General features: G+C 39.2%; 1 protein-coding gene across 1 annotated transcript in view; it reads right to left on the reverse strand.

Annotated features, from left to right (window-relative positions):
- The window catches only part of gli3 (GLI family zinc finger 3), a 229,328-nt gene that overhangs the window by 106,677 nt on the left and 101,127 nt on the right, over positions 1 to 21,524 (reverse strand). Inside the window, exon 3 of the mRNA XM_079862906.1 lies at positions 19,928 to 20,170. Within this exon, the coding sequence (XP_079719032.1) occupies positions 19,928 to 20,170 (243 nt within the window). The remainder of the gene's footprint in view (positions 1 to 19,927; positions 20,171 to 21,524) is intronic.

The raw sequence follows: 21,524 nt of genomic DNA on the forward strand, positions 1-21,524 counted from the left end.
CAAATGAAAGATTGATACACCATGTAATGGCACTCAGAAAGCTAACTGGTGAAACTGAAAGTACTGCAGCTCTCATTCCAACACTAGTCCTTGAGAAAATCATATCTGATAAGATCAAAAAGTGCAGAAAGCCAGAAAGAATTTAACACTGGACCCAAATGTGTTTTTGAGGGCTGTTGGACTATTTCTTCTCCTTGAACGAAAAGAACATAGAAAGAACTCAAACAGGGATGCATTAGAAAGCTGAATTTATGACCAGCTGCATGCTGGGAAACACATATAATCAGAAATGAGAAAGGATCCATTATCAAATCATTAAAAAATTAAAACAACAAAACAGGACAATCCAGTGATATATTTCAAAGAGTCTAGATTTTTGCATACAAGACTGAAATTACATTGCCATAGCATTGCTATATAGTTTCTCTGAGTATTTTTAAAGAATATCTTAGTGTAATTACAACTTTTCTATCCCCATCTCTCTCTTTGTTCTTCTTTTATCACTCCACAAAACATATACTCTACATATATTATACAGCACTCCAGTAAACCTCCAACTCTCTCTCTCTCCTCGCTATCTTTCAGCACTTGTTTTATTCCACTCTGTTCCTGTTCCATCACTCATAATATTATGTTCATCCCTCACATCAACACTCATCTCTCCCTTGCTCCTCAAAAGTTGTATGCTCCCAAATTCAGCTTTCTCCACTCCATCAGTAGCTCATTTCAGAGCCGCTCTGCACTCTGTCAACCCTCCTCTCCCACGTTCCTCTCTGCTCCTTCATCAACTTCTTCTTCCTCTCCTTTATCAACCCCACTATATTTCCACACCAATTCTTTCACTTTTTTTGTTCCTTATCTCTTTTTTTTCTCCTCTCAGCCTCACTCATATGCAAGTGATCATTGTTATGAGCACCTTTAGCTGAAATATTGAAAAATAAAAAAAATAAAAATATTATATTGTTTGTATATGGTTGCTAATTTTAACAAGGTAACTAACAGTAAAGTAACTTGAAAACCCCACTTATTTCCTAAAATGTATTGTGTGATGGTAATTACAGAAGTATTGGGGACAACAATTATTATTTTTTAAATAATTCTACACATAAATAAATAAATAATTTAACACAAAATCTTCAGTTCTTCGTTATCTTTTTTAAAAAAAGTTTTGTCATTTTAAGAAAATTTCAATAAATCTATAAAATTCTCTTTGTTCAAAAAATGTCAAGGTAGGGGACAAGTAAAATAATCATTAAAAAATGAGAGAAAATGAGAACTCATGAGAGATTTATATAATTTAATAGAAATTCTTAAGTTCTTAGTAATATTCATTTTAAAGTTTTGTAATTTTAAGAAACTTCATAAATTTATTTAAAGTGCCCCTATTATGGTTTTTCAAATACGCCCTGGAGTCTAGACTGGTGTAAGCAGGTGGGTGCAGACTCCAGGGCGAGGGACCTTGGGCAAGGAAGGTCCAGTGGGAAGAGACTCTGGAAGGGTGGTCTTGGCGGGAAGATACTCTGGAAGGGTGGTCTCGGCGGGACGAGAATCTGGAAGGGTGGTCTCGACGGCACGAGACTCTGGAAGGGTGGTCTCGGCGGGACAAGACTCTGGAAGGGTGGCCTCGATGGGACGAGACTCTGGAAGGGTGGTCTCGGCGGGACGAGACTCTGGAAGGGTGATCTCGACTGCACGAGACTCTGGAAGGGTGGTCTCGGCAGGACGAGACTCTGGAAGGGCGGTCTCGACGGGACGAGACTCTGGAAGGGTGGTCTCGCCGGGACGAGACTCTGGAAGGGTGGTCTCGCCGGGACGAGACTCTGGAAGGGTGGTCTCGGCGGGATGAGACTCTGGAAGGGTGGTCTCGACGGCACGAGACTCTGGAAGGGTGGTCTCGACGGCACAAGACTCTGGAAGGGTGGTCTCGGTGGGACAAGACTCTGGAAGGGCGGCGGGGACAGAAAGGGAATCCGAATCTGCTTCTCCAATGGTGTAGGATGATCCACTCACCCACAGGATGTTGTCGATGTATTCCCTCAAGGAACACGTGGTGGCAGTACATGTGGCGCAGCCGTCCTATGGTGCTTTCTAAACACAGTGGTCAAGGAGGCTTCAAAGCCTGACAACTCAGCACCACTGCGTGGTGGAGCTCTGCGGATGGAGGCCTCAACATGACAACTTTCTAAAACAAGAGGAGGCCTACCAACATCCTAAGCAAAACTCTACTCATAGTGAAAGGGCATAACTAAGGAGGCTCATAGAAAGCAGTAACTAAGGAGGATCACTTAGTAAACTATCTGGCGTCCGAAAAAGCATTCACAACCAGCTTCCTTCTGAAAGCAGTGGCCAAGAAGGCTCGCAAACAGCCCAAACACAGCACTACTGCCCGCCGAGCTCTGGGGACGGAGGCCTGAATATGGCTATTGGCGTGCTACGCTCAGAGCAGCTTACCAAGGAGGCTTCGCAAAGCCTAACTCTGACCCGCTATTCAGGTGGATCTCTAGGGAGTGTAGGCCTGAAAGAGTGACTCTCTATAAAGAGAGGAGGCCTAACGACACTCTGCTGCTGTAAAGGCAGTAGTCAAGGAGGTTCACAGAGAGCCTAACAACCTAGCTTACTGTCTAGCTGATCTCTGAGGACAGCATGGCGACTCTCTCTAGCGTGAGGCGGCCTAACAATGTCCTATGCTCAGGAGCTAAACGCACATGCTCCTCTCTCATGTGCAAACAAACAGTCTCCTGAAGACAAGAAAGACGAAGACGTATTTTACAGGTGCCCTTTTATACTCACGGTCGCACCAGTGGTGAAGTCATTGGCTGCCGCATGCTAGGGCTGCACAATTAATCGCAATTTCCATGTAATCGCACTTAAACCGATTTGGCTTATTGCGATTTTGAAATTGCAAAGACTGTGATTATTTTTTATGCGCAGCTCGTCATTGATGTACGGCTCTGTAAATGCTGCTCCATCTGAAAGCACTGTGAGTTTGAGTCACTTATAACGTGCATTTGAAAAAGCAACACGTGTCAAACATCTTTCCAAACACGAGAAGCATTTATGAACCTCTTGTCTAACAAAAGACAACATTTAATAACATGCTTTTACTCCAAATACACTTCATAACGACAATTGAGCATCCTTCTGTGAGATGATGTGGCTTCTTATACAGAAAAAGGCAGCCGTGTGTTTATTAGTCATGTTTATTCAATCAAAGCGTTTCAATCTTCTGTTTATTCAGCTACAGCGATGATGCCCAATAGGGATTTCCTGAAATGATGTGCGTTATCGTACTTCAGCGGAGGGGCATATTTGGCATATTTAGCGCCCTCTGGCTTTCAGATGGAGCAGCATTTACTACCGATCATCCGCACTGCACTGACAAGCTGCGCATAATAGCAAGCCTTTGCCAAATCGCGTGCGGTTTCTTTGCGATTAATTGTGCAGCCCTACAGCATGCCAATGTCAAGTTCATTGTCATGTTTAGACTCATGCTTCAGACACCAGTCATGCCTGAGACATTCCACATAGCAACCCCTAGGGAACGCAACTTGAGTTCCCCTTCGAAAGGGAACATGATATATAATGTTATCTGTCCATGAGAGAACAAAAGCAAACAGTTTACAGAGAACAAAAAATAATTAAAGCTGCAAGCAGCATTTATCGGGGTTCAAGCATTTAAGGCATTTAAGGCCTTTAAAGGTAGGGTAGGTAGGAATTTTATTAAAAACTTTTTTCCAAATTTGTTTAAACTTTCTATATATATATATCAATACATAATTAAAATGTAAGTACTCTGAAAAAAAGAGTATAAAAATCGAGTGACTCTAGACCGTTTAATCTGCATTAAACACAGCTCATTATTTCCATTCGGGACGAAACAAAGGATTGGCTTAGGCGACTGTCACTCTCTCGCAACCATGGCAACCACCCTTTTGCCACACAGGATCTGCCCACTTGTGCGTATTCGTTTGATTTGAGGAATTCAAGAAGCACGGAACCTAGGAATAGCAAAACAATGGCAGAGAAAGAGCAATCAAAATTCACATTACCGGCATATGCAGTTAGCGAAGGCAAACAAGGCAAAAAAGGAAGACAGCAGGCTACTAGAAAAGGTAATGAGCAAAAAGTCTTTGGATAAACAAAGAAATAAAACGCGTGTCAATATCCTCGGACCCTAGTTGCACGGCCTCTTGCACGACCTCCTCTGCTTCGCCCTCGACCCCGGACCTGTCCTCGAGCTGACGATGCGGTAGCAGTACTTGTCTCTGGAGTGTAGTCCTCATCAGAGTCAACAATGCTTTCATCATGGAAACTCTTACATGCAGAACACCATATATGTTGTTACACGAATTACATGAATCTTACACGAAATTCATCTTCATCACAGTGTAACTTATGGTAATGGAAAAACGTGTATCAATGCAACCTGTTTTTAGCTTTGCCTCATAGATATAACTAGCTCGTTAGCGAATCAAAAAATATATATTTTAAACTTTACCAATATCAATATGCTAGCTTGATAGTGAGTACTAAAATACATCTTATTTGTTTATATTCATAATTATAAAGTTAGATTTTTTTTATTACATGTGATTCTGACATGATGTCACTACATGCACTGTGCTCCTTCCTCTCCACTCGTCTCAGGTAAATAATGCGTCTTCCAGCTCAGCGGTCGGAGTCGCGCGTTCATGTGTTTTGAGGGCGTGGCTTTGGAAGGAGCCCAGAAGGGAGGGGGTGGAGTGAATGGAAATAATGAGCTGTCTTTAAAACAGTCGTGAGAGGTCTACAGACACTCGATTTTTATACTTTCTTTTTCAGAGTACATACATTTTAATTATGTATTGATATATAAATAAAGTTTAAACAAATTTGGAAAAGAAGTTTTTTAGACAATTCCTACCTACCCTACCTTTAAGCGCAAAAGCATCAAAAGACATTAAGTTTTATTTAGCAAGCATGTCAAGTCAAGTCAAGTCATCTTCATTTATATAGCGCTTTTAACAATGTAGATTGTTCCAAAGCGGCTTTACAGTGATAATAGGAAATTAAAGTAACAGAGATTGTTTTGGCTTTATAGCAGCTCTAGAATAAAGTTATTGTCCAGCTAAATTTAGTTTTGATTGATTCACTTCCGTCGCAACGATCATTAGTTGTTAACTTAGGGGCTGCTAACCGGACACCGTTTTAACAGAAAACTCTGTAAGTTCTCTCTACGCAAACTTTAAAAACGAGAACCTGTGAGAACACTGATGGCATGCACATGCGTATTATGAGTTCAGTCAATAGGTACGCGCATTTGAATAACCACTGACATCATAGATGGAAAAGACCATTTACAGCCAATTAGGGGTGACCCCGAATAGTCGAAGATTCAATGCTTCGATAGGAGGAGCCTGATTCGACTACCGATCTCACGGTCGAATCTTCGTAGAGGTGTTATGAAACGAGGAAATGAGGGCGCTCAATGTCTGATTTCACGTAGAACTACCGGTTTAATATGTTAATATTCAGCCTATTATGATAATGCTGTATATAAAAATGTGCAAAGAAAGAAGCTTTTAATACATTTTTTTAACGTGCGTGAATAAATCCAAACACCCCCTGACAGATTTAAGTTTCACTTTCAATCCGTGGCCGACAGAGGAGCGTCTTGGCGGCAAGGATTTAAATCTTTAAAGGAGAACTCCGGTCAATTTTAAATTTTTTTTGTAAATTTGGAGTGCTGTCAGTACAGAGAACAACGACAAAAATCGGTGTTGCCTACACCGTGTTATCCTCTTTTTAAAATACAGTATGCACCCTGTTGACTTCAATGGGGCAAGTTTTAAAGCTGCTTTTAGCCTCTTAACATCCTTGATGTGTCCTTACAAGTGCCCAGCCATGTTGAGTGATTCCTTCAGAGTGAACACGGGTGAATCTGACTGCAGTAGATGTGAAAGATATGAATAAAAGTGAAGTTAATTCAGCCAGCGCACATACCTGTATTTACTTCCTGTTTTCGGTCGAAGTCAAAAGTAGTCGATTGTCGAGTTCACGTGCATAGGTTTAGGTGCCTATGATCACGCGCGTGAACTCGACAATCGACTACTTTTGACTTTGACCGAAGTTCTCCTTTAACAATGTCTAGGATAAGAAAATCTAAAGTGTGAATGTAAACCATCAGAAAGGATATTATCCAAGGCTGGATTTAGCATCAGGAAAACCATGATCGCACTTCTGCCGGCCAACGTTAACAAGTTGGTTTTCCACGGGACATTCTAAAATGCTTAAAGGAGAACTCCGGTCAATTTTAACATTGAGCTCATTTTTTTGTAAATTTGGAGTGCTGTCAGTACAGAGAACAACGACAAAAATCGGTGTTGCCTACACCGTGTTATCCTCTATTTAAAATTTGCACCCTGTTGACTTCAATGGGGCAAGTTTTAAACCTGCTTTTAGCCTCTTAACATCCTTGATGTGTCATTACAAGTGCCCAGCCATGTGAGTGATTCCTTCAGAGTGAACACGGTGAATCTGACTGCAGTAGATATGATATGAATAAAAGTGATGTTAATTCAGCTCAATGTTAAAATTGACCGGAGTTCTCCTTTAACGTGAAAAAAGCTTTTAAAACGCTTAAAAGGCACTTTAACGTGGCTTAATGCATGTACACAGTACACACTTTATTAAGAAACCATACTATGTGCAGATAAGCAGATGAACCCAGAATATGAACGCAATGCGTTCCTCCTATAGTAAAGCGTTTTCTTTACATAATTTGATATTTTAATTTAACTATTTTAGGAGATTAAGTCGTTAAAGGTTTTTCACGTTGAGTGTTTTAGAATGTATTTTATCCGCGCACACAAAATACTCCAACGGACACAGACAGAGTGAAAGACTGGATTTGTTCTCTCGATCAGGTAGGGTACAAGTGATTTCAAAACTTTTCAGCCGGTTCTTATTTGATTTTTGGATGCTGTGAACATTTTTAGCTAAAAAGACTGCCACTCCAGTTTAGCATTTATTGTTGTTTCTGCAGTTAAAAAGACAAAGTTGAAAATTCTGGCTACTATCGTTATTTTAATAATTTCTTTATTTTAATTTTATTTATTGATCTGTCAGGGTTATCTAACTATTTGTGGCTTGTGTTTTGAATATATGTTCCCCTGCACTTTAGGCATTTTGCACACATTTGCTCATCTTGTGACTTGATTCTGATTTATTTCGTATATTTATTAGAAAGGTATATTCTGTTCTAATTTAATTTAGTAAATTAATTGTTTATTTTTTCGGTACATCGATGTTGTGCTGTACTTAGAGCCTGCTCGCACAGGTAATTTAGCCGATTTAATTTGATTTGCATGTGAAATGCAAATCCTGTCTGCAGTGTGGCCTTTCTGGAGTTATTTATGTTATTTCTTAGTTGTATTGATCCAAAATGTTTTTATACATTTTCTTCTATATCTTTGTGTGATTTTCTGTACATCGCGGCTTTGAAATGTTAAAGCCCCGCCCCCAGCCCCACCCCCATACACATGATTCGACCATTAGTCGACTATAGGCAAGACTTGACGATTCTGATTCGACTATGAAAATCCATAGTCGGGGACACCCCTACAGCCAATACAGGCAATTTAACATAGGAAATATATGGTTTTCACAGCTTTTTAACAGTTATAACACCACCTATGGTCCGATCTCCATAAAATGTTGCATACTTGTTTAGAATGCTCACCAATGTTTGTGAAGTTTTGAGTTTTCGTTTAGGATTTATAGGCTTTTGAGTGTATTTTGCCACGCCCATTTTCTAAATGACCCTGTTATAGCCATTCAAATGCAAAAGTTCAACTTTTTACAACTGATTACAGAGTCGTAAAACTCGTTTGCGCCAACTAGTGACCGATTTATTTCAAAATTCTTACAGACCTCAAGGGCCATGAGTCAAACATGCCCACTGAGTTCTGTTCTGATCGGCTTCCGTTAACCTTGTCTACCTTGCCAACTTCATTGGCAGATGGCGGTCATGTTTTTCATAGACACGCCAATGTCCTCATAGACATACATGGCACCTTTGACCAAGACACTGCATACCAATTTTCAAGTCAATCGAACGAACGGTCAGGTGGTCATAGCCCTTTTTATGTTTTTTTTTCATGTTATAGCGCCACCTAGTGTTCAATCATCACTATTTTTTTTTTTACTGTGACCTCAGATTGAACAAATACATATGTGTACCGAGTTTGGTGAAGATATCTAATTTACTTCTCGAGTTATATCCATTTTAGTAAAATAGGCTCCTCCCACAACATACATTTTGGCGTCCCTTAGTGAATCGAAATTTCAACTTTTTTTTCGATAGTAATCCATATCCTCCTGTTTTTCTGAAGACAACTGCCACTGCTACACTTAGTAAAGGCCCAAATTGTGCATTTATAAATTGGTTGTTATTAAAATAAAGCTGCACATCTGCATAAAAAATGATGTAGTTCATAATAAAGAAATTTACATACCCTGTTTTTTCTAAAAATCGTCAATTGTCTTACCATGATTTAGAACTGAAGGATTTAAAGCTCATGTGAATGTCTACGATGCAATCTTGTAAAAAAAAAAAAAAGCGAGAAAAAACACATCTTAAGCTATAGCAGTTTAATTTGCTATCACATTTTATATTTTGTGGTTTGTGTGAGTCCTAATATTTCCAAGACTAAGACCACAGGTCTTATAAATAGTTAATATATAAATAAATAACTATAATAAAAAAATATTTTTAACTAGGGCACTTATTTTCAAAGATGTGGTACCTTGTTGTAGCACTATAATTATGCATTTTATAAGTACTTTTATATATATTTTTTATAGTTTTGAATTAGCAATACAGCTACTGTATTGAGATAAATAGCTTTGGTTCTGCATCCAAAGTAAAAACAGGAGGACAACCAGTATTTGGCTGAGAAATGGCCTCTAATCTCTAGTACACCAGTGCATTGCCTCCTAGGAAGTACTTCATCAGCCCTATAGTGACGCAAAACTTCCTAGAAAGGGAGCAAAGGGAGCACCCTTTCCCAAAGTTACTAATTTAGTTTAAACTTTTTCAAAAGCATGCTGTAAAATTCGATCTACCTTTCCCAACAGCCCTGCTTTTGAACTGCCACTTTTTGTAGCCATGCATAATGCAGAGGGCAATTTTTTGCTATCATTATTTCACAGTGCATTCATTAAGAAGCGATTATAAAGGGTTTTAATGAAAGAGCTGATTAAAGGCAAACTTTGACCAGACTCATTAGTTTCTGATGGAACACAAACACACGTTGAACAGAAAAGAGAGTATGAAGATGATCACAATTACAGCTTATTATTTAGGAGGATGATACGCCCTGAAGCATTTACTAAAATCTCTCCCATAATTATTTTATGAACACTTACTTCTTCTTTCCTTCTCCTTTTCTCTCTTCAAGTTTTATTACACATGCTCTTTGGGGGGACTGCCGTAATATTATGTTAACTCCCTGATCGAGAGGTAATTGTATTGTGACCAACAGATCAGATTGAGAGAACTGCTTCTCCTGGCACTTAAAAAGTCATAAGCAAATCCAAGAAGAGAAAACGTTCAATGATCAACAGTGTAACATTGCTGACCATCCTCCAACTCTGGGTCAATGATGTAACATTCCTTTAAAAAAACAAAAAACAAAACAATCATCCAACCAACCAACAAACAAACAAACACACACACACATTCAAAAATGCAACTATTAATACAAATACTTGAATACAGCTTCTATGATGAGTATGTTTTTTTTTGGTCATTTGTTTTTTGGACTGGATAAACAAAAATGTCAGAATGATACAACTGTCCTGATATCTTATGCCACATTAAAAGAATTATACATTTTTTGAAAAAAAAAAAAAAAAAAAAACTTGTGGAATGATCTTCTATTATCATGTTTTATTGATTTATTTAAATACAAATAAGATCTTACAAGATCTCACATTCAATGCTTAAAGAAAAAATGCTGTGCTGTTTTTTCCAAACCATATGAAACCAGATTGAATACAAAAACTTGACGTGTTTTATGCAACAAAAAAACAATAATAAATGATAAATTGTTAGAGAAAGTGAGAGAGGCTGGTGAGTTTGTGAATCAGTAATGTAGAACATATGATGGCTCTGTGCCGTTCTATGTTGTTTGTGCGCCTTGCACGTTGCCAGATTTCATTACGGCACTTCACTTGCTCATGATCTCACTGCTCAAACATGCTCGCCTGCACAGAGCTGATGACTGAGGGGCCAACGAGCAATAAACCCTGTGAGTTTGTACAAATTGTACGTGTCAATGGGAAAGCAAGTGCTTATTTCACCGTATATGTGTGTGTAAACCAGAAAAAAACGAAGTATCACAGGCAACCAAACACACCCATTCACACCTGTGTGTGCTTGTAAGCAGTTGATAAGCTCATGATGAGAAGCATACCTTAAGGACACCAAATATTGCAAACAGCACGCGTCTAGTAAAGCATTCCGAAAACAGGCTGCAGGATCCAGCTGTGTCTGCGTGTAAACACACATGAGCACTGTTGAGCGCTGCTCTGCGGGGGTTGCTGTTGACTTGAGCATTCTGTTTAATTATAGTTCCCGATTGGTGTGACGGTAATGGGCTAATTACAGCTGTATAAATTATCCAAACGTACCAAATGTGTCTGGAATTGAGGTGGTGGAGTGCAGGCATGGGAAACAAAGCAGAAATACAGAGGGAGGGAAGGAAGGAGAGGAGGGATGGATGGATAAATATTTTGGTTGTTGAAGTGAGTGTTATATATATATATTATTTTTTTATTTTTTTTATTTAAGACAATAATAATTCAGAGACTATTCAGCATTTAGTTCTGTTCTATTTCTGAATCCCCCTTTTTTTGGACAAAAAACAAACAAACAAAAAAAAATAACAGTGAATAATTGCTCATAAACAGGTTTTTAATCAAATAATTTGATAACATATTGTGATAACATAATATGGTCAGTCTTGCGTGAATAAATAAAGGTTACTATTTCTATTCATATCCTTTCCCCTGTATAAATGTAGGAATTATGTAACAAAATGTATGCTGTATAGGGATGGAAAATGATGATTATGTTTCTCTACAGTCCAGCATAAACTGGAAAAGGAGGGGTTGGGAGAAAAAAAGTTGGTCTAATTGTGGCTTTATCAAATAAAGTGCCAATCACATAACAGAATCCTTCTATTCATCCCACAGCGGGATAATTAAAGAAGGCCAGTATGGCAATAATTCCCTGTGCCTCTTTTGAACAAGGGACAGCAAGAGTGAAGAGAGACGAGTCTGCATTAAGGTAATCAGTGTAATCATGGTCAGGTCTCGGAGGTAGATAAGGGTCAGCACCTCAGGGCAAATTAAGACCTGTACCTAACCAGCTCCATTTGTCTCACTCTCAAATCTCTCACTAGCTTTTCTCATCCTGTTTCAAAAATGTTAACCACTACACTTTCTGACTTTGCAATTCTAAATATATTGTAAATAAAATTAGCTTTGGTTTCAACAGCTGATGTTCTCTGATACTGCTCCAACACAAGATAAATTGGCACAACTATTGGTTTTCATTTTTCACATTTGTCATTTGTTCATTTTGTTTACACATCCACATTCTGAACTTTGCTCCGTCCCTCAGCGAAAACCCGCATCCCTCTTGGCACCTTGAGAGTTATGGCCCAAAAACAAGCAGGAGTTGTAATCCATTTATTCTATCCCACCAAACAAAAACTACTCAAATAATCCTCAACAACACAGGTCTTGTCGAGAGACCAGGCCTTAGGAGAGAGAGAAAGCGCAACTTAGACAGTCAGGGAGTGAACATCTCTCTTCCTGTTTCTCGCTGTCTTTCGCTCTCCCTCGCCGCCTCTTTATCAAGCAGGTGGTGCCCAGGGGTGGCTGGCCAGGGCTGGCAGACAAAAGCGTATGTGTGTAAACTTTAAAGCTGATTAACCCGGCCCCACTGCCTTAATGAGTGTGCCGAGTAGCGGGCACCTCAGAGACCTCCGCACTGAACCCTTCCTGCGCTTCAGACCCAGCCAGTCATCCCACTCCACACACATCAAAGAGCTTCCAGCACAGAGCGGAGAGGAGAGGTGAGGAAAGTGGGGGGATGGTGGGAGATGAGGAGGGGGAGGATGGACAGAGGGATCCCTTATCTCCTCCTGAGAGGATGCTGCTCTGCAGAGTGAGATTGTCTCGAGCTGCCACCTGTCCCAGCCATCTTTGAAGGCAATGCTAAGCCTGTGATGGGCCTGACCTCCTTCAGCTCCCTTTCTTTTATGTTTCTTTTTATTTTTTGCTTAGTTACTATCCCCTCCCACCCTTTCCACCTAGCATTCTTCCCCTCTACCCCTCTCTGTCTTGGCTTTTCTTGTGATTAGTACTTGAGGCAGGGATGCGTCCCTTGTTACCGCATACAGACTCATAATAATAATTAAAGGAGGGAAACGTTATTAGTGCTTTCTGTACCTTCAAATAAAGACCTAGGAAAGCACCAAGTGGTGGTTTCACTAACATTAAAGGGGGCATGATTTCCTTGCTCTTTTGAGAAATAGTTCAATGTATCTGATGTAACAACACCATGTATTGTGATATACCATCTACGCAGAAAAAAAAAAAAATGTCATTAAGACATTTTCAGGGTTGTGATACTATACTACTATACTATAAAAAGAAGTGGATACGTGCAAAGTTTTAAGAAGTTAGGACTTTGTGCACATAAGATATAGGCATAATAGTCATAATGGGCCATACCAGACAAATATAAAAAATGTATCTGCTAAACAGTTTAATAGATCAAAATTAATTATTAAATAATGATTTTTATAATGTACAAAGTGTAAAGTCTATCCCCTAACTCTAAAGGGCCTTTCACACTGAGTGTGATTAAGCGACTTGAATGTATGTCGCAATGACTCTCTTGTACGAAACAATAGATCCCTATGGAGCTATTCACACCAGGCATGATAAATCACATTATTTTTTTCGACCAGTGTGTCGATTTTTTTTTTTCATCGCCCTGCGATGAAATGAGCTGTCCAATTAGATTTGAGCTTACCCGAGCCGCTGCTGTTGCAAAAAAGTGTAAGAGTGCTGCCGTTGTTTTGAAAACCTGTGTAAACACAGAAGAAAAGTATTCCGGAATAGAAAAGAGAATGGATGTTGTGTTATCATTGGTATCTGCATGTTCTTTATACAGATTATAATTTCTATTCATTTTCCACTGAATTATGCGATCTGAAGAGCTTGAAACAGCGTACAGAGCGCTGTATTCTTCCGTGAGTCATAGAGCTCATTCGCTCTAGAGCTGTGAATCATATTATGGAATCATAACTCCTGCCCTTCCTAATGACGACATTGTGTTCCACTTTAGATAGCAGTCGGAAGTTATTATACATACTCGATGATGGTTTCTGTATACTACCAAACTTTATTTATCTTAATTTACTGTTGTATATTGTGCAGCAGATGAGGTTAAAACCAAATGGGAAAACCTACGAGATACATACATGAGGAAAAAGGTATTCTTGCCACCTACCGTGCAGGCGGGAATTAGCTGAAGGCAATCAATCGTATCTTGTTCAGTGTGAAAGCTCTGTTCATCAGCGATTTGCTTAGCTTTATCGTGCCACACTCAGTGTAAAAGGGCCTTTACTCCTAAACCTAGCCTTCACAGACATTTTTTTGCATTTTTATATTTTCAAAAAAAATAATTTTGTATGATTTATAAGATGCTTTCCTCATGGGGACCTAAAAATGTCTCTTAAAAATTACTGGTATTAATATCCTTGTGGAGAAATTTGGTCCGCATAATGTAGGGAATTCCAGGTACACACACACACAGAGAGAGAGAGAGGACTGGAGCGAGTGTAATGCTGTCTGAATACCCACTGAGGATGAGAGTGAGAAGTGGTGTGATTTATTTACACAGTAGTAGTCCACTCGAAAAAGAGAGAAAGAGAAAGGGACCTCATAGGTGTCAAGCCATTGTTGTAGTCTCCCACGTTTTTAAGCCAAAAGTTTTACAGTGGGTAGTGGGGTTACTGACAGCAGTTGTCTCTATCCTTCAAAACAGGCTTTATTAGACAAGGTTCAAAGCATTTCTCTCTATGAAATCTCTGAGATGGCTTTTGCATTATGATAATTTCAACAAAACACAGAAGCATGAAAGGAAACACGTCACATGAATGACTGTGGCATATCCAACAGATCAAGTTTTCTGGTGGAATTTCTCATACAGATAAGAAGTTTCCAAGAAAAACTGATGTCCATTACTCCAGTATCAGGCAGTGCTGAGGAACATTTCCACTCTATTCCAACATGCTTCACCCTGAACCCTCCAGGCGAAAGAAAAAAGAAAAGAGGGAAGTCAAAGAAGCACATGAATCTAATGGTACAGCCATACATGGCAAAACTCCTTTAATAACCTCTATAAAAGAGGATCATAAGATTATCTGTGGTGTACTAAACCAAGAAGGATAATAACAGTAAAAGATTCACTTTCAGAATGAAAGGATCAGGATGAAGGAGAAGAAGAGACTTCTTACTAGTGCCCAAAGACTGCTCCCGGCGTCTTGGCCCCTGTGAGCTCTGGTTAAGCCGTAGCAGGGCCCCTCTTTCACAAATCCAATATGGAAACAATCATGCAGACCATCCTTGCCATTAAAATTGTTAGTGGGAGCCTCTCTATGGCTTGTATCTTCATTTTGAGGCATCATTGTATTTTTATGATTTCATTGCAAAAAAAGTCCTTAAAGTCATATAAACTCCAAACAAATGGAGGTGTATGTGGGTGTTTCTTCAACCAAGGACATGCTCACTCAGTGGACTGTAAAAAAAAAATTAAATCTATAAATGATTAGAAAAAAATTCCATGTACAAAAACCTTGTTACTAGTATAGATGAGATATGCATTATAATTTAAATGCAATGTTTTGCTGAAATGTTTACATGGTATCTAGCCAATGAGACTGATTTTCATTCAGTCATACATACACATCAACTCATGTCATCAAGACCACGCGGTATAAGGTGAACCTCTCAACATCATACTGCTCTAGAGAAGTTCTTAGGAAAGGACAGAAGGTTTCATTTGAACAACAACTAGCATGTAAGGAGGTTTACATAAATATTTATTATGTCCAAGTAAAGTCCTAGTCAAACAACCAACTCCACATCTTCATTTGATATGGTTATCCAGAATACACCAGCTGTTAGATTGGTTCTGGTCATGTCTATATCTTTGACAGCAGATGTTTACAGTTCAGTGGCCAGTGAAGGTTTGATATTAGAGGTAAGGGGGAAATAACACCCAGCACTACCCACCCAATATATCAGTGTCAAGCTCAATCTTTTTCACCATCTCAGAAAGCCCTCTACAAGTCTTTTGTTCAGGCGGCGGTGGCATGCTATGCTCCACCAAGGGCACTGAAGTGGGAATATCCTCTGATATGGTGCGCACCAATGCAGAGCTGACCAGACAGATGCAAGCAGTTTGGATGTGTCTGTTTGGTGGGATATCATCAGTCCCTCCTCGTGTTGGTTTGTCTGGACTCTGGTTCAAGGCATCAATGAGGCTTTGGTAGAGGATTATAGGCTTCAGGAAACTTGGTAGATCTTTATCCAAGCAAGAACACAGGACTGAAACTGTAGCCCCACAACGCTGATCAAGCTAAAGATGGGAGCCAGTTTGCTTTTGAGTGGGGACAATATTTCACACTGAGAAGTTGTAGACCGACACTAAATAGGCTTAGGAGTTGACCCTCTTTGCAGTAATGACACTCATGGGCTTGAATGTAAAGGACAAAGGGGCTTCAAAGAGCTAAACTCTCAAAATCTTTGGGAAAGTGCTTGTGAAAAAGCACAAATGCTTTAAGACCATAAGGACAGCCAAGACTGCACTGAGCAACGTGAATAAACCTATTGTTCAGTTGAGTTTACTGAGGAAAGGATATGGCTTTGCGTTGCTGGGACAATCATGTGTATGTCCAAGATTTTAAAGCATTGAGGAACGGCAAGATTTCATCCCTCCCTGCTTGCCTTGTTCAAAACATTCCCATTTCATCTTTAGATTCATATAAAAGGGAAACATTCAATTCAACAAGCTCTAATTCCCATAACAAGACATGGCTCTTACTGGAGAAGGGCACATCTGTTTAAGAAAATACAAACAATTAGGAAAGAGGATAAAGAGAGAGAAGAGAAGGATCTTCCACTTCCCCAAGAGAGATAAGAAATGCAACGGCAGCAAGTGCCTCACTGTTGCTGCTTCCCGATGACCAGCGAACAATATAAACAGATGTCACAGTGTTAGCCGCATTTCACACTTCCACATATTTAGTGCTCTTCCCTTCATTAATCCGTCTTTCAATCCTGCCGTCTTATCTATACTGTGCATTAGCATGGTGCTAAGCAGGATGTGGGACACTTATCCAGTGTTTGTGTGAGAAAAGAGGATAAGTCTCAGGAATGACGGCTAATGCTAATGCTTCGACTAATGCTCACAAAGAGGGCTATTTATCCTGTGCGCTCTTTATGCAAAACTCGCCGGTCCTTTATGCACTTATGCAGTGTGTGTCTGCACAAGATTTTGTGTAAATGCAGTATTAGCACCTTGACTCGCTGAAGTAACGGATGAGATTTGTAGGACTTTCTCAGAGGTCCTTGCTGTTTTCATGCCTTGCCCCTCCTCTGGCACTTGTCGTTTGGAGCTTTGTTCCTGACACCCACTCCCAGGGTGCCCCTCTGTGTGTTACCGTGGTGACCAGGTGTGCAGAGGCGGCAGGTGGAGGCTCATTTAGGCGCATTAGGCCTTGACATGCGCCAGCAGGAAGAGTAATCACGCTTTACCTGCCACTAGTACTAGTGCATACACAGCACAAACAGCCCGACTCGCTCTCCATCACATACTCTCACACACGCACAGTCTCACACTTACACTAGCACACACCTGGGACGCATTTACGAGCTGATGGATCTCCAATGGGAAAGAGAAATGCAGGGGGCTCTGTCGAATGTGAGAGTGTGCATGTGTATTGGGGTCAAGGTTTTTCACAACTCAAAGCCTGTAGAACTGAGTGAATGGCACCAGTGTGTGTTTTAAAGCAGTGATGGGGATAGGGAAGGGTTAGTTAAATGGTTCTGGCCTCTCATAATCCCCTCTGGTGAGGAGCGTACGCCACATCTATAATCAACGATACACAGAGCCCTTTATTTAATCATAGTTGCTTTGCAGTCTAGACAATATAGGTTTCAAACGTCACACTGCAAGAAAAAAAAAAAAAAAAAAAAGGCTTACAGTATTGAATACCCCTGCGCTGAAGCAGTAATTCACCTTTTTAATATTTTATGTAAACACCTTAGTCTACCTGGAAGTGTGCACTGTTTTATTTAAAAAGTTGGACTAATAGCAGCATTGTGTAATTGTAATTGTGTAATTAAAGTGTAACATGTATTTAATCCTTTAAATATTTAATTTATGTAAACTTGGACAGACAGATGAAGGACTAGCTTGACTATAAAAAAATCTGCTTTAGCTAAATTATAACTGCACAAATAAATATTCTTTCAGAGCCAATAAGTAATCACCTACCGTAGCAACAACAAAACACCATGTTATTGTTGCAGTAAGTTATACGTTATATGAAAATATAAAGAAAATATAAAAACCTACTCTGGATCTTTTAGGGATTCTCTTATTGTGAGACAAATAAGTAATGGTATATGCAACTTATGGACTTTAGGACATGCTCACTCTGTTGTTCAGGCCAACTTTAGCAATTTACAAAACATTTTTTATTTAATAAGAATCAAATCAAATGCCAGAGGCATGTCTGTGAAATGTCTCAAAAGCAAGAATTTCTTCCTGAAGAGTGAGACATGGGGAGAGTGCCTCGCACTCCTTCTATCATTCATTCCATCATCAACTTTCTCCACACCGCAGTTCATTGCTGCCCTGGTGATCCCCCATGCAGAGAGAATGGACCTTTGGACGACTAAGAGGCTCCTTTGACTTGTCCTGCTGTTTTTGAACTCCTCTGTTTCAGTGTCTGCCTTCTCCACCTGACCTCTGACCCCCCACCACCCTTTCACCCTGCACCCTCTGCCCCAACTTCCCCCTCCGGGCTCCAGCCACCCGGAACACCCCTTTTTCACTTTTGATCTTTTTTGCCTTGCCCTTTTAGCCTCTGTCTCTTCCCCACATTTTAACTCTCTCTTTTCCCTTCGCTTCACTCTTTTTCTTTGTCTCCCTTCATGTTTCCCCTTTTTTATGTATTTCTATAAACCATTTAAAAGAATGTTATGGGTTCAATACAAATTAAACTCATAAAGCACAATGTTTATTAAGACAGAACAATATCTTCAACTTGTCAACTTGTACATGAAATCTGTATTTTAAATGTATTAGTATTACTTATTTGTTGTTTTCTTTTACATTTTAAATTATATATAATTAAATTATATATACTAATTATTTAGAAATAACAACAATAATAATAATAGTAATATTGATCGAACTTGATGAAAACTTAAAACATTTCTTTGCTCTCTCATTTGCTGGAGCACCCCAACCAAACGCTGCCTCATCGCAGGCACAGAGTGGAGATTTCTTAGAGGTCCTTACTGTATACTATCCATACCTTCCCATTCATCTGACACTGCCTCGCCCCATTAAAACACTCTCTTTCTGCCTATTTCTCTCAATTTCTCTGTAAACAGAGAGTGGCAGAATTGCTGAGGTGGTCAGGTCTGTATTAATCAATATGTGAGGGTCTGACTGGTCGGATTGTAGTTGACCCTTGTGCATTAAGATGGCTAATGAAAGGGGTTAAATGATCAGTAGTACAGTGGTAAATGGTTTTGTGAGAGAGAACAAAGGTAAAGAGCATTTAATTGAGTGCCGTGTATTAAAACTACACTGTCAAACCTAATTCAAAACCAATTTAGCGAAACTAAACAAGCTATCACATCGAATCCTCGTCCATAGGTGATGACCAGGCAATGGTGGTCCGCAATATTAACCTCTTAAAAGGCCTTGACTAGCCTCGTCTGTCTCTCTCTCCCTTTATTTATCTCTTTCACTCTATCCTGTCCATGCACAGGTTCTTGCTCTCTTGCTAAGAGTCTCTCATGATTATTGATTATAAAAATGATGGGGGAGTCCGGTGGACCAGAGAAAAACAAGGGAAAGATAATATGGAAAAGAACAAGGCAGGGGGAGTTTGACTGCTCTCCGCTCTGTGGCGCTTTGATCACGCCGCTGATGAGCGAGACTGGAGTTGTGTGCTTATACTCGGCCCCTAATGAGGGAATTAGGGAGCAGAGAAGAACGTCCCCCATACTAACTTCCCCTCTGAAAAAAAATGAAAAGGCAAGCGAGAGCGAATGAGAAAGAAAGGGCAAATAGTCAACTGTCAGGCCCAATCAATCCATTAGCAGCTTTGCCTTTTGCCTCGCAAAGGGGAAAAAGTTAGTGTGCTGGCCCTGCACTAGATGTTCGTCCTTGAGTTTTATGCATAGACAATATCTACATTCTATAGGGACTTGATGTTCATGGTTCATTGTGACTGTCCTATGTCCTACACATGACTGAGATAACTTCTGTAGGGATCCCAAAAACGAAAGGCAGGAGGCAGAAAAATTTTAGTAACAAATCAAATATCAGTTTGTTCCTCACACAAATGTCTTGGATATCTATAGAAGACATTTGGTGAACCTTTTTGTCAATATCTTTGTTGCAAAGAAAGTAGCAGCCAATACATTCTCCAAAACATGTTACTTTATATTTCACTTTTTAAGGTGGACTATCCCTTTTGGGATGTCCTAACATATTTTAGGATAAATAGCCAAAAAGTATAAATTATTTAATATTAAACTATGAAAAATTGTAACTCACCATAGTGAGGGTCCAAGTATCCATTGCGAGGGTCCATAGCAAACAGCGTCCCCCGATAGGGAAGGGTGTGGTCTGCTAGGTGGGGCAGAGAGCTGTGAAGTTCTTTCTTCACCAATGGGGAGCGATCTTCTGTAGAGGTGGATGGCTCCTCACTCAGTTTTCCTGATGTGCCCAGAACCGCGGTCCGCCCACTGATGGCATTACGCCTCTCGCGATGATATGTGGAACCTGAACTGTCATCCTCTAAATGAGAGGGGGAAAAAAGGAAAAAAAAGAATGAATATGAATACTTTTATTGATAAAATATGAATATTTTAATGTATTTTTACATTTTATTTGTTTTTTATTATTACTAAATATAATTTTCAATTTTGCCACTTTATTGAAAAGAAGAGTACAAAGAGATGAATTTCAAGAGGACCACGGCTAAATGTGTTTGCATGTGTGCTAACTCCTAATTCATGCTTGCAAAAAAAAAAAAAATAATAATAATTATTCAAGCAGTAATACATAATTTGATCAATTTTAAGTTCATCTCACAGTGCAGTAATGTTTGTGTCCAGTCCAGTTATGGTCTAAATCTGCAGTTCTCAATCTTTTTTACTTCAATCACCCCCCAAAGACAATATTTAAAGGCTCCTACAGATATTTCTTCTGCTGTATTGATAAAAAACTGCTCATTTTGAAACTTTATTTTCAGAAACTGGAAGTGGCAATATATTAAATAATACATAATTCAAATAATTAAATTCCATACTACCCAGTTTCAATAACTGATTTTTATTCAGCATTTCTACCTGCTAAAACATTTTAGAGCTAAACATAACTAAATCATTATAAAACATGATGTTTTAGGATTTTATTAATTTCCACAAAATTTCCAGGTCTGGAAATCACACTTTTAAAATTCCCTCATATTTCCAGATTTTCAAAGAAAATGTTGGTGCTTACATTTTTTAAGGGCATTACATAAGAATATGTAACATAAGCTTAACAAACATATAACATATAACAAACATAAGCTTGTTTCCAAGCAGCACAGCAGTAATGACTTTATGAACTTCTTCACTTATAAGATTGATATTATCAGGGAGAAAATTATAACTATGCAACCGTCTACTACAGTATCGCATCAGGCAGTGCATTGTAGTCTCCCAAAGGAAAAAATCCATTCATTCATTGCTCTAGGAGAGGAAGAATTTTCTAAACTCGTTAAATCATCTAATTCGACAACATGTATGTTAGACCCTATACCGACTAAGCTACTGAAAGGGAGGTCATCTTCTTAATATCATTAATTCATCTTTGTCATTAGGATACGTACCAAAAACTTTTAAGCTGGCTATGATTAAACCGCTTGTTAAAAAAACGCAACTTGATCCTACAGAATTAGTCAATTACAGGCCAATCTCAAATCTACCTTTTCTGTCAAAGATACTAGAAAAGGCAGTATCTTCACAACTATGTTCCTTTTTAGAAATAAATTATATCTGCAAGGATTTTCAATCAGGATTTAGACTGTACCATAGTACTGAGACAACTCTTATTTGAGTCACAAATTATTTGCTCTTATCATCCGATCGTGGTTGTATCTCTC

This window comes from Squalius cephalus (assembly GCF_949319135.1).
Source record: "Squalius cephalus genome assembly, chromosome: 25".
Lineage (NCBI taxonomy): Eukaryota > Metazoa > Chordata > Actinopteri > Cypriniformes > Leuciscidae > Squalius > Squalius cephalus.